Genomic DNA, 14,143 nt, shown 5'->3' on the forward strand with positions numbered 1-14,143 from the left:
ACTGCAAGACTCACCCGTCGAGCAGAGACGAAAGTCGGCCTTAGTGATCCGACGGTGCATATTATCATATAGAAAGAAGCGAAGCGTAGCGATTCGTACTACCGGAAAAGTGTCGCTAACCGCTAGGCAATAGAGTCAGCTTACGGGGTGGGGCGCAAGCAAGCGTAGCGAATCACATAGAGTTGCCCCTACCTGCCAGCGCGCAGATAGATAGGGCGGGCGAGCGCAGGGATGGATGTCTGAGCGGTTGAAAGAGTCGGTCTTGAAAACCGAAGTATTGATAGGAATACCGGGGGTTCGAATCCCTCTCCATCCGCGAGGTCATAAGTTCTCTCTTGCCTTATCTATAGATAAGAACGAATCTCCTCGACTGATATGATGGATGGAATGGGTAGAAGGTTGAGGTTATTGTGTGTTGATTTAGTTAGGACTTTGTCTCCCTTTCGTTATCTTCCGCCCCGGGTGGATGACCTGTGGGAGCTAAGTCGAAGATCTCGGTGTCGTCGTGAGTGGTTGATAAACAACGATTGCAGTTTGATTTAGGGAGTCCCAACCCTGTGAAGCTTAACAGACAAAGAAAACGATAGAGACTTCCGGGTATAGGGTGACGACCTTAATGAATCAAGTATTCAGGTGGCAGAGTTTTTAGCTACATAAGCGCTCAAATTCCTGAATACTTATTGCCCAAAAAATATGATCAACCCTAGGTACATTTATTAGGTTTTGATCTGAAGCTATCCTGGTCTGCAGGACCCAACACAAATATTCATCCTTTCCAATCTGCAAAAGGTGTTGCCGAAAGCTTACCCTCTTCCACACGGATGCTACAACCGCTATCACTTTTGCAGGAGGGGAATTACAGAGTTCGCCTCTCGACATCTTGTTTGGTAAGTGGAATTTTGACCCAGGCGCCCTAGTGTTGCCTAACCGTTCGGCCGGAGATGTCGGATGCGAGATCTTTAGCTACTTGTATCAATTTGCCGCAGTGTGCTTAGATACAATGGGCTGGCAGCTGAGGCTTGGCAGGATGGGGGAGTTAATTAAGGTCGAGGGAGCAGGAAAGAGTTTGTTATTCGCTATTGGCTTAGTACGGCCTATACATAATAGGGCCATGACGGTTTTGGCAAGGCCTTGAACTTCATATATCCCTTTTTTACTCAATCCAGAATACCGATAAAGTCAGATTGAATCATTTTGTCGACCTTTCCTTTGGATTTATTATCATAGGTAGTGTTCGAGATCGCCTCTGTGCGGTGAACGCTCGAATGTAGCTAACATCAGTTTTGTCCTCGCGTGGTTGAAGGAGATGCTGCTGCTGGATGGAATGCTTCCGGGGCGCCATGATCCTTCTATCAGGAATAGAATAATCGAGGGCACTGACTGACTGCATCAATCATCGCTCAGTGAGCTATTAATTGCCGCCAATAGCGCTTCGCTTGCATGCAAGGCGGCTAATAAAAGCGCCAGGTAGACGCGCGGAGATGCATTTTGAGTACTGGTGGTACTGGACAAGCTCTAGGGGAATAATCTCTTTCTTATTTCTTTCTTATTCTTTCCCATGACGACTAGGAACGGGCAAATCAAGAATTTCACTTCGAATTCCGGACCTCAACATCCTGCTGCTCATGGTGTTTCACGATCAGTATTGGAAATGAACGGAGAAGTGGTGGAACGTGCGGAACCACATATTGGATCACTCCAGTGCGGCACGAAGCCGCTGACGCTGAGTAGGCTCCTATGCCGCTAGCACGGTGGAGGTTCCGTAGCGCGTCATGAGCACCGGGCAAAGGGACGGTTGAGCAACTCAAGCGAACCGCCCTACCTGACTTTGGATAAAGATAGAAGGGAGAAGGTTGTGAAGGTGGCCTCGTTATCCACACATCTGGTCGGAGGACCGACCTGGGTTTTCACGAGCGTAGGCGGGTCCTGGAGTGCCCGTCAAGGGCGCTAGCGCATACCCCGGGGTGATCATCACCACCTGCACCTCACATCTCGGCACAGTGGAACGTGTAACCCGCCTGCTGTCCAAGTCAACCACTGAATTTCCTGTAATTCATAGCGCCTAACAGAACGTAGCAGCAAGGGACAACCCACCCATACAGACAGCCTGCGGGGAGGATGGCACTACTGGCAAAGACCGTCTGGCGAAAACGCCGCAGGCGCGAAGCGTGGTGGGCCTGCGCCGGGGGAGCATAGGGAGGAAAGGGAGCCCGGACGGTGGAAGAGCCAGGGGAAGCCGGGTCATTTGACGGAAATGGAAGGTCCGAGCGGCTCATTCATTCTTGAAAAAGAGGGGGGGGGGCGAGCCAATGTATCAATGAATAGATACAGTCAACGGTATTAAGACAACGCTGCCTACACGCGAATTAGCTTCCGAGGTCGAGCAGTCTCAATTTCACTACAGGATTTGCGAATGAATGCTGGGCTGGGCCACCTCAAATGGCGTGAGCCGCATGCGGGGAGACCCGCACGTACGGTTTTCAGGGGGATCCGGCCGGCCGGCGCCCACCCGACTAGAGGGACTGAGAAATTAATCGAGTACAAAACTTATCTTCAAGCTTTACCTTATTTTGATCGTTTAGAGGGCGATCGCGGAGTCACTGAATGAAGTCCTCCCTCCCTTTCTTTCGGAGGTGCTGACCCGCTGCGAGGCAGATATGACTAAGTGACATATTGAATATGGCGACGACTACAGCATGTCGTAGAAGGAGATAAGAGGTGGAGCCAACGACCCACTAAGACTCACGTATCTACAACTACATTCCCGAGCGGCAGTCAAACGGAGGCGTGAATGCAAGATGCCAGCGGAATGATCGACCGGACAGAGGCTAGGGCAGCTTTCTTCCCACCGCGTCCTTCCTTGTGTGTCGGAGATACAAAGCGAGTGCACCGGAAAAAGAAGGGGAACTGAATCGATCTATTCCATGGCGAAGCATCCGAAGCATAACTGCACACTCACACAATCTTTGCCGAGAGATAGGAGCAAATAGCCTATCTGTTCAAGTCCATTACAGTTAATTGACCACCGGTTTTTTCTCTCTCACCTTACAAAGGACTGCGGACCAAATACCGAAAACTATAGGGCTTTGTTCGCAAAATTCTTATACGAAGCGTTTTTTCCACTTAAGAAAGGACTGCGGGTTGAATGACCCGAAAACATAAGGGCTTTTCTGCAAAAGTCCCGCGACGGTGAATCCGACAGACTCAACCGGTGCTTTAATTATTATAAGGGAAAAGATAAAGCGATCTAAACAATAATAAAGAATAATCAGAGGTAAAGTGGCTCTTTGCTCGGCCCGGCCCGGCCCTGAATAGCCCTCCTCGGTCAGTTGTACCGGCCAGACCTCCTTCCCCTCCAAGAGTCAATCTCGACGGGGTACCATCGTTTTCCTAAATCCGGCGCCGCCGAAAGTGCCTCTCCGCCCTACCTCGCCGCGTCGTCTCCTCTCCGCCCTCCCTGACCGGTGTTCAGGCCGCCGTCATGCTCCTCCGGACGCGCCGCTGCCTGCCTGCCGCTCTTTCCCGCGCAGCCGTCCACCCACGCGTCTCCCCTGCGCTGCCCTCCCCTGGAGCCCCGCGACAACATGGCCCCGTGGCCGTGGCGAACCAGCGGAGCGCACTCGAGCCCCGATCTGGACCGATCGATTGGGTTCGGAGCTCCACGATGGCCCGAGCGAATCCGGCAACGCTGTTCCCAGCATCCACTGGGGGACATTACAGGGTTGGTCAAAAGTTTAATCCATTTTCTCGCGTAATTGTGTACTCATCTGGAATTTCCACTGCAGGTTGGTATGCAGGCCCGATGGTTCTCGTCGGCAGGTAGAGTGTTCTAACTTTAACATGGTCTCAGGGGAATGCATGTTTTTTTTCTTCAGGGAAACATATGCTGTTATGCACGTGCGCTTTCGGTGGAGATTTTTTTTAATATTATTATATGCACTAGAATTAATTTCGGCATCCATTTTTATTGCATATAAACAAGCCATGCAAATGTTTAATAGCTTATGGATCCTGTGCAATTCGTCTCTGCCTGAATTTGCGTCAACTGAACTCTGAAATGCAAATGCCTGATTGTGAACTTGAACCTCATGGAAATGCCAGTTTTTTTTTCCGATTTAGACTATTAGTGCTTCCTGATCGTTGTTCAATATAATTGGTAAACAACGACATAAGTTCACGCGCAGCCAAGGGAAGTTAGTAACCTGAGGACTCTTAATTCTACGTAGTATCTTGATGACAATTACTATTGAATCCTGAGCGCATCCTTTTGTCACACTATGTACTTGTGCCATCACATCCTCTCTCTTTTATTACATTTGCAACCTAATTTTCAAGTGAAGATGTACTTGAACATTTATAGCGAATAATGTCCATTATATCATTATTTTGCTCTTATAACTTTGGCAGGGCTTCCGCCACACATGGTGATTGGGATGCCAGCGCTGTCCCCTACAATGGTAAGAGCTTAAAAATGGTCATACTAATACCTGATGATTGCGTTTTCCCCGTTTATACATATTTGACTCTAACATAATTTTCATTAGAATCAAGGTAACATCACAAAATGGAGAAAACAGGAAGGCGATAAGGTGAGGCTTTTGTTATAGGAATCTTCCATGATATGCCTTGAATATCCTAGTATAGGGTTCTTTACATTTCTCTCTCTTAGCAACTTTAGGTATAGTACCTTCTAAAGTTATATGTTGTTTGCAGATAGAGGTTGGTGATGTGATCTGTGAGATAGAAACTGACAAAGCCACGCTTGAATTTGAAACTCTTGAAGAGGGGTAATGTCCTCTTATTCCACTTTCCATTGCATTTGAAGAGAGATTGTTGACTCTTCTCATGTCATTCTTTTCTAATTACACAAATAATAGTGTATATCAAGTGTTTCCTTAAAGGAAATGATTTTCAGCAAAGTTTACATAGTTCACCGCAATATGGTTTTTACACTTTGAACAAGTTACATAGGTTTCATTAGAATTCCCATGCAGTGATAGAACTTGTCAGAATGCTCTTGGGACAGGTTGCCATCCAATTTATTTATTTTTGACTAGCAACCATCCAAATTTATGGCTCCCACATTCTTTCTAGCTGCAAGTAATCTGAATATTTTGCCAGGTGTTGTTACATTTCTGCCCATTCTTTTTTAGTGGCTGACTTATCCAAACTACATTGACAACCCTTTCTCTCCCTATTGCTTTTGCTAGTTGACATTAAATCCCTAGTTGATACAGGTGTAATTAGGTTCTGTATGAAATGTGCATAGGAAGGTTTCAGTAATCCCCGTGAAACTGATTAATCTGTAACCAATTTCATCACTATCGGGATGGACATTACGTGGCAACTATGTGTACGCTATCCGTTGACCTTAGTTGTTACATTGTACTCCTCCGTAAAGAAATATAAGAGCGTTTAGATCACTTATATTTCTTTACAGAGAGAGTCCAATTTTTGTTTTAAAAAAATCCTCTGTTATTATACCATATTACTCTGTTGTACTGAACTGTTATATAGTGTTGTGTTTTTGCTCTAAACTTCTTTCTCTAGGTACAACTTGTGCTTGCCCGCCTTTTATGTTTATTCTTCTGTCCCATGCATATCTGTGTAATCTGTGCACATCTTCATTTTGGTTCACCACTTTAATTCTGCAGGTATCTGGCCAAGATTTTAGTACCTGAAGGTTCAAAGGATGTTCAGGTTGGACAACCCATTTATGTCACGGTATAGCTCCATGCTTAGTTGATATTTCGTTTTATTTCATTGGCCACTGAATTTTGAAGTCAGCAGTACTTACTTTTGCCATGTCCATTTGAAGGTTGAAGAATCCGATGATATTGAAAAGATACCTGCTGATACCTCCTTTGGAGGTGACCATAAGGAGGATGAGTCAAGTGGAAGTGCAGCACAAACTGTCGAAGTTGATGCAGCTGAACAAAGCCCAGTAATGAGCCGCATCAGCCCTGCAGCTAAGATGCTGATCAAAGAACATGGTCTTAATGCCTCTTTACTGAAGGCATCAGGTCCCCGTGGCACCCTTCTGAAAGGTGATGTTTTGGCTGCGTTGAAGTCAGGCACTGCTTTAAGTTCAGCCAAAGAAAAGACAGCTCCAGCTGCACCTTCGCCCCAACCAGCTCGTGATTCCCAAGTTCACTCTCAGACAACTTCACCAAAGAGCGGCACATTTGAAGATATAACCAATACTCAGATACGCAAGGTACTGTGTCTGGCTACCTATTTTATTTTATTGCATCAGCAAACACTTTTATGGAAGACTTAATTCAGATTTGTATTTGTTTCACATCACAATCTGTAAAAGAAGGATCACCATTCTATCTGAAAATTAACTTTATTTCAAAATAAAATTAAAATTGTAATGCCAAAATTTGGCAGGCCTTTTGATTTTTGTATCTTGTTGGGAGCAACCACATATTGGTTAACAACGAAGTTGGCTTCTCAACTCCCACATCTAGGCCCTGTTTGTTGATAGTCTTTGCTTCCTCTCAATTTGCCTGCAAGCTGATGCTCATTAAATAAAAAACATCCCTATGAAGGTATTGAAGCAACAGAATCTGCAACTCTTTTCTTTTTGTGGGGGGGGGGGGGGGGGGGGGGGGGGGGCATGAGCTTCTAGTGCTGTTACTCTGAAGAGTGAAAATGAAGGCACCTCTTAGTTGGAATTGGTGCCGCCCCTTCTCCAAAATGAAGATATTGTGATTCCACTTTGAAGAGTGAAAATGAAGGTACCTTTTAGTTGGAATTGGTGCCTGCAACTTACCTGAGGCATTTTTCCTGACAACCAAAATAGCTTTCATCTGAGGGCAGTGACACAAAACAATGGGGTGCAGAGAGAAGGAAGTTTTTTTGCTGGGATGGAAATTAGAGGTGTAAATAAGTGCCAATACAAATGATCCTTCTCTTTAATTGCTACTCTCTCCGTCCCACAATGTAAGACATTTTTTAACACTAATGTAGTGTTAAAAAACGTCTTACATTATGGGACGGAGGGAGTATCTTGCTATTGATAACATTACTCCCTCCGGTCCATATTAATTGTCGCTGGTTTAATAAAACTAGTTGTACCAAACCAGCGGCAATTAAATGGATCAGAGGGAATACATCTTTTTTCAAAATAAAAAACCAATATGCCTTTCTTGCAGATTAAATTGGTCAAGTTTTTTCTCACAATGTCAAAATACATGCATTGTTATATTTTCAAAAGTAACAAACATTATTTATGTAGGTGATTGCAAAAAGGTTGCTTGAATCCAAACAGACTACTCCGCATTTGTACCTATCCAAAGGTTTGTATTCATTCTATGTACCTTCTGTAATCTTAATGGCTTTGTTGACATGATTGTATGTGTGATATCGTTGCCAGATGTTATACTGGATCCCTTACTCGCATTCAGGAATGAACTCAAAGGTGTGTATTCATCTTTTTCGATGTTTCATTAATTTGGTAACCAGAGTAACCCCTTTTCCCTTGTGCATTTTAATATTGCAGAGCAACACGGTGTTAAAGTTTCAGTAAATGATATTGTCATAAAAGCTGTGGCACTTGCCTTAAGGAACGTTCCTGAAGCAAATGGTAATGCTGCAACATTTTTTGCCAATATATAAAATTAAGTTATTCTTTATTTTATGAAAGACAACCGGATTTTGTTGTAAATCAGATATATCAGGTGCAAACCTTCTTGGTGTAGACATTTCGTTACTAAAAAACCAGTGTCAGTGTGGTGTCCCTAGGGACAGTGGTAGAATCCTATGATAAAACTCCTTGAACACAACACAATTCATTTCCATATTGATCAGAAGGTACATGAAAAAAAATCATTTTAACTTAGGTCAGTTTCAACAATGATATTGCATCGGAGTTTGTGTTTCTTGAAGTTCGTGCTTCGACTGATTATTTAAATGTTCAGTCACATATTCTGGGTATGTCTAGTACTTTGTTAGCCTCTATTATGTAAATCTCATGTTTTATCATTAATTGCCAGCTTACTGGGACAATTTGAAGGAAGAAGCCCAGAAGTGTGATTCAGTGGATATATCTATTGCTGTTGCTACAGAGAAGGTATGGCAGCATTATAAACAAAAGTTTTTGTTATCATATGTTGGACACTTGGACTTCTTTAATGACAGTCTTTGCTGTTCTAGGGCCTGATGACTCCTATAATAAGAAACGCGGATCAAAAGACTATATCAGCAATATCTTCAGAGGTATGACAAGCTTCTAAAGTTTAAGCAGAATTCTTCAGCAGCATGTTTTTGTGTCCAAAGTTGTTTGCATGCAGTTCTTATTGTGAACCAGAATCAAGCTTGCATATGGAAGCACGGAAAATACAAAATTCTTACATAATTGTAGACTAATTTCAGTGTTCCAGTGGATATGGAAGATTTATGGTTTCCCCTTATTAACTATTGTAGGTCAAACAGCTAGCCGAAAAGGCACGTGCTGGGAAGCTTGCTCCTAATGAGTTCCAGGGGGGTACTTTCAGGCAAGTGACCTGTGCATGTTTGACACTGCAAGTTAATGCTGTCGAACTGTATGATATTCCACATTTGACATCTTGACCTCTACATGGTTATGCAGTATCTCAAATCTAGGAATGTATCCGGTGGACCACTTCTGTGCTATCATTAATCCTCCGCAGGTTCCTCCTTGTCCCTTGTCCTGTCATAAGGAGGTCCTTTGAGTTTGTACCGATAATCGTGTTTCATATCTTTCTGCCAGGCTGGCATTCTCGCTGTTGGTCGGGGTAACAAGGTTGTGGAGCCTGTGATGGACAATGACGGTATATTTTCTTGAATATGTGACGCCCTGCTCAAAATAGTTGCATTCATATTTAAACTCATGTTGCTTTGTCCAGGAACAGAGAAGGCTGCTGTAGTAACGAAAATGATGCTGACACTGTCTGCTGATCATCGTATATTTGATGGGCAAGTAGGAGGTATTGATCGTCTTAGCCCTGTAATTTCACCTGTCTGCTCTCGTGTCATTTACATTCTTCCTTGTATGTTACATTGTGGAACAGGCAAGTTTTTCACGGAGCTGGCATTGAACTTCAGCGACATCAGGAGGCTGCTTTTGTAAATGAAAGGTGCTGTGTTATCGTGTTTCCAAGAATTCTTTGGAGGTGGCCCAAGAAAAGACACTAGGTGCAAATTTAGTTTCAGTTGCTTGATCACCAGCGCATAAGCAACCAGTTTTGTAAATTAATAAGAGAGTTGGCAACTCCACGGCGTTTTTTCCTCCTTAATTTGGGAGCTGAGCCCCGAGAGGTTACGGCCATTTCATGTTTGATGTGGTTACGCAAACATCAACTCTTGAGGCTGAGGTTTGTTGCCACGTTTCCTGAGGATTTCTGGCAACATAAGACGTTTTTGCCCATGACTTCGATACATGGCTTGATGGCAGTAATAAGTAATGATTCTTTCTACAATATTGATATACATACTTCTGAGCATCTCAGATTGTTTGTCAGTTTACCCCAGTTGTGTTTATGTCATACTCCCTCTGTGCGATAAAATTGGATGTATCTAGCACTAAAATACGTGCTAGATACATCCATTTGTCTGACAAGTATTTGGGGTCGGAGGGAGGGAGTATCTCGCATATATCCTAAGATGCAATATACTGTGGAGATAGATGTTGGGTTGATGGCTACATCTGCATGGATTTCATGTTGATCTCCAAGGGCAGGCCGAATGACCATGACAAAAACAGAATGAAAGGCGTGTTTTCTTTACAATGTACAAAATTTATGAAAAAGGGAGTTCATATATCTTCAGAGTTTTCATCTCTCTGGCTCCAGTTTTGTTTGCAGTTTGGTGATTTTTCGGGAACATATTTCGAAAGTACATCACATGACAAAAAGGATTATAAATAGAAAGAACGAAAAAAGGAGAGGAAGAAGATAACAGCGATAGGAGTGAGAACAAATAATTAAGAAAAATATTTCCGACCTGCCGGATTCGAACCAGCGACCTAAGGATTGATCTGCAACACTACAGTCCTCCGCTCTACCAACTGAGCTAAGGTCGGTTTGTGTTTCTGAATTAATGGAATTGTATAATCTACCTGTAATCAGGGCACAACAAGCCAATGCATAGAGCCTTAGAAAACTTCTTAAGTCATCCTTAGTACGCATGCTGTCGTTAAGATGCAATATATTTTCTCCTAAAAATCGATGCACTATATTTTGGCAAGGTGGGGGTAAAACACATAACGGGTAGCCATAGTAATAATCAAGTTGTTATTGGTGTCCGTGTCACTACCAGGGGTGCGGCATCACCATCCCCGACCTCCTCTCCCCTCATCACTCCCCTTTCCACCACCGGAAGAAACCGCTCGCTCCACGGACGATGGAGACAGGGCTTCTCTCCTCGCGAGATGTTGGCGCCATGTCCTTGGACGCACATCTTGGCTTCAGGGGTGGCTAGCCGAGGTGACTTAAGGAGGCGATGTTCGAGGTGGCAGTTATGGTGGCCCCGCCAGCTCCGACCTTGGGTGGCGTCGGCTGTCGCACTAGATAGAGGGGCGATGGTGCGAGGCAATATTGCAGCTGCTGTCTTCCTAGTCGTTCGAGGTTGGATGTCGACGGTGGCACATTGGCGATGGGTATGAGGTGTGTGACATTGGTGGAACGATGTGTGGCATATGGAGGTGGACGATGTGTGCTCATGCCCTTAAGAGGCTTCCCTACATGTCCTATTGCCTAGATGCCCGGCCTTGTGCACAATGACGGTGGACATGAGGCATACAGTAGCGCTTAGATGATGCGAGCATGGCACATGGTGACAGACAACAGGTGATCCGGCCTTTGACTAGGCCTCCCTAGTGGTCCCGCGTACCTAGATCCCCATCTTCGTGTCTTGAATCGTTGTTGGGTGAATTCAATGAAGAAGGGGTGGGGTTGCTTGCCGGCCCCATGTGGGCCCTTCGGCTTTATGTCTCCAGTTCAAAGACTTGGATCTGTTGGATGGTCCCTTCACCCTTGAGTGGGCTCTTGGTCGCGTCGGTGACCTTTTTGATGTTGTCCGGCGTGCCTGATTTGCTCCTCGTATATGTGGGCATTTCTAGTTGCGTGGTCATGTACATGTCAGGGTTGTGAGAGTGTGTGACTGTGGAGTTGTGATGACTTGACTTGCAATAGTGAATTCTTTATTGAAGTGGAGTGGTAGTACATGGTGACTTAAGTTTGGTGATACTCTTTGAGTAGAGGATCCCGGATGTTAGCGACTCATGAAATGAGGTCCCACGGGCCTGCCAGAGATGGGCCTAGATTCGTGCTCTAAAACTTAAATAAGAGAGAAACCATGCTCAGGGCCTGCCGAGCATCAAGACACTAGGAGCAACAAGGAATCTATAGAGTAGGTCGGGATCCTCCCCGATCAACTACCCGCCCCTAAGAAACCGATCCTCACATGCAAAACTTTTGAGGGGCCCACTGGTTAGCAAATGATCAAGCACATGCATGCTCGATTCTCTTCGTGCTCTCTGTCCTGTTATCAAGGTAGACCATCTTGTACTTTGTACCCCATCCACATTCAATACAACAGAAGCAGGACGTAGGGTTTTACCTCTTCGAGAGGGTCTGAACCTGGGTAATACATCGTGTCCCTCTTTGTCCTGTTACCTGATATATATAATTTAACATCCCCGGAAACATTTCCACCTATATATAATTAATCTGTAATATCCGATATTCACCAAAACCCTTTTGGTGACCCCGAAACGCTTTCGAAACCTCTCGGAACTATTCCGGATATTAATAAAACAATTCCACAAATACATTCTCATCACTCCCATCCCACTCAAGCTGGCAATGGTTAACCGTTACCCATGTCCCCACGGGTAATTAATCTATTAGGGGACGGGGATATGCCAGTTGTTATACCCACGGGGAAGCTATTGGGTGAACAACCTTACCTAGCGGGTAAACGGGGACGGGGACGGCATGTCATTACCCATACCCGTTACACATCTTACCCGTCATATTCCCGCCCACTGGAAACCCCAAATTTTTGACCTCCCATCGAGTGTCCAAAATTGGGCCAAAAAGCCCAACACACGCGCCCACACCTCTCTCTGTTCACTCCCTAACCCTAGCCTCCCGCAGCATACCAGAGGCCGAGCCCCCAGTCCCCGATCCAGCCCCATCTCCGGCGCCGCCCTACACCGCCGCAACCTCTGGTGCCGCCCTATCCCGTCCCCATCCCTCCGGCCACCCATCCATCTTCTCCCCATTCCACCCCCAGCGGCATAAAACAGCGCCCACACGAGCTTCTGTCCATCCGTCTCCTCCCACGACCGGACCTGTGCGGGGTGGCTGACGGGTTGGCCGTGGGAGTGGGAGAGGAGGAGGGTGCCCCCCCAAACCGAAGCCTCCATTAAGCACAATCCCGTCCGTTACCGGCAGCGGCAAGCCTCCACCGAGTCCATCCTCGTCCATCACCGGGAAGCCTCCACCGAGTCCAACCTCGACCATCACCGACAGGAACAAGAAGATTGGGTCAGAATCACTCACTAAAATCTTGCACTAGTTTATCACCTAGGGCTTTGATACGTCTCCAACGTATCTATAATTTTTGATTGTTCCATGCTATTTTATTATCAATCTTGGATGTTTTATAATCATTTTATATCATTTTTTGGTACTAACCTATTGACAGAGTGCCAAGTGCCAGTTGCTGTTTTTTTCCATGTTTTTTACATCGCAGGAAATCAATATCAAACGGAGTCCAAAGGCCACGAAACTTCACGATGATTTTTTATGGGCCAGAAGGAAGGAAATGGGCCCTGGTTGCACCTGGGGGTGCCTCGAGGGGGGCACAACCCACCAGGGCGCGCCAGGAGGCCCAGGCTCGCCCTGGTGGGTTGTGCCCACCTCGGGTGCCCCCCGGACCGCCTCTTTGCTCTATAAATACCCCAAAAATACCAGAACCCTAGATACGTCGAGGAAATATTCTTCCAGCCGCCGCAGAGTCCAGAACCACCAGATCCAATCTAGACACCATCACGGAGGGGTTCACCACTCCATTGGTGCCTCTCCGATGATGCGTGAGTAGTCCTTTGTAGACCTTCGGGTTCGTAGTTAGTAGCTAGATGGCTTTCTCTCTCTCGCTGAATTTTCAATACAATAGTCTCTTGGAGATCCATATGATGTAACTCTTTTTGCGGTGTGTTTGTTGGGATCTGATGAACTTGGAGTTTATGATCAATCATATCTTTTTATATCCATGAAAGTTATTTGAGTTTCTTTGATCTCTTATATGCATGATCTCTTATAGCCTCGTATTTCTTCTCTGATATTTGGGTTTTGTTTGGCCAACTTGATCTATTTATCTTGCAATGGGAAGAGGTGCCCGGTAGTGGGTTCGATCTTACGGTGCTCGATCCCAGTGACAGAAAGGGAACCGACACGTATGTATCGTTGCTACTAAGGATAAAAAGACGAGATCTATATCTACCGCCATATAGATAAACGGATCTTGTCTACGTCATGTCATCGTTCTTATTGCATTACTCCGTTTTCCATGAACTTAATACACTAGATGCATGCTAGATAGCGGTCGATGTGTGGAGTAATAGTAGTAGATGCAGGCATGAGTCGGTCTACTAATCTTGGACGTGATGCCTATGTAATGATCATTGCCTGGATACCGTCATAATTATTTGAAGTTCTATCAATTGCCCAACAGTAATTTGTTTACCCACAGTTTGCTATTTTTCTCGAGAGAAGCCACTAGTGAAACCTACGGCCCCCGGGTCTTCTTCCTCATATATTTTCCTTGCGATCTATTTTTCCTTTGCATTTTTATTCAGATCTATTAAACCAAAAAATATAAAAATACTTGCTGCATTTTATCTTTATTTATTTTATTTGGCGTTCGATCTATCAATCTACTACAATTTACCTCATGTTCGCTTGCCTATCTTGAGGCGCCGTACCCCGGAAGGGATTGACAACCCCTTTAACTCGTCGGGTTGCGAGGTGTTGTTGTTTGTGTGCAGGTGCTGTTTACGTTGTGTTTCTTGGTCTTCCTACTGGTTCGATACCTTGGTTTCATAGCTGAGGTAAATACCTACCATTGCTGTGCTACATCATCCCTCCCTCTCCGGGGAAATATCGACGTA

General features: G+C 45.1%; 1 protein-coding gene and 2 non-coding genes across 4 annotated transcripts; 2 read left to right on the top strand and 1 right to left on the bottom strand.

Moving 5' to 3' along the window:
* The first annotated feature begins 229 nt into the window (after window positions 1–229).
* TRNAS-UGA (transfer RNA serine (anticodon UGA)) lies at window positions 230–316 on the top strand. Its single transcript has one exon. It is a non-coding gene; the product is annotated as a tRNA-Ser (tRNA).
* Window positions 317–3,321: 3,005 nt separating this feature from the next.
* Window positions 3,322–9,492, top strand: LOC123164759 (dihydrolipoyllysine-residue acetyltransferase component 1 of pyruvate dehydrogenase complex, mitochondrial). Of its 2 annotated transcripts, none has more exons than XM_044582314.1 (17): window positions 3,322–3,721; window positions 3,786–3,819; window positions 4,408–4,457; window positions 4,545–4,589; window positions 4,714–4,787; window positions 5,655–5,724; window positions 5,819–6,217; window positions 7,244–7,304; window positions 7,382–7,426; window positions 7,508–7,591; window positions 8,001–8,077; window positions 8,161–8,223; window positions 8,431–8,501; window positions 8,597–8,657; window positions 8,738–8,798; window positions 8,880–8,954; window positions 9,039–9,492. In XM_044582314.1, exons 1-17 carry the CDS (start codon window positions 3,482–3,484, stop codon window positions 9,095–9,097), a joined length of 1,569 nt encoding a protein of 522 aa, XP_044438249.1. In that variant the 5' UTR covers window positions 3,322–3,481; the 3' UTR covers window positions 9,098–9,492. The 2 variants fall into 2 exon arrangements, with proteins under 2 accessions (XP_044438249.1, XP_044438248.1); XM_044582313.1 differs by having other exon boundaries at window positions 3,323–3,721; window positions 8,874–8,954.
* Window positions 9,493–9,963: 471 nt separating this feature from the next.
* Window positions 9,964–10,048, bottom strand: TRNAY-GUA (transfer RNA tyrosine (anticodon GUA)). The gene is given in 2 exon segments: window positions 9,964–9,999; window positions 10,012–10,048. It is a non-coding gene; the product is annotated as a tRNA-Tyr (tRNA).
* Between the last annotated feature and the right edge of the window lie 4,095 nt (window positions 10,049–14,143).

The sequence above is a fragment of the Triticum aestivum genome, chromosome 7D (assembly GCF_018294505.1).
Source record: "Triticum aestivum cultivar Chinese Spring chromosome 7D, IWGSC CS RefSeq v2.1, whole genome shotgun sequence".
Classification (NCBI taxonomy): domain Eukaryota; kingdom Viridiplantae; phylum Streptophyta; class Magnoliopsida; order Poales; family Poaceae; genus Triticum; species Triticum aestivum.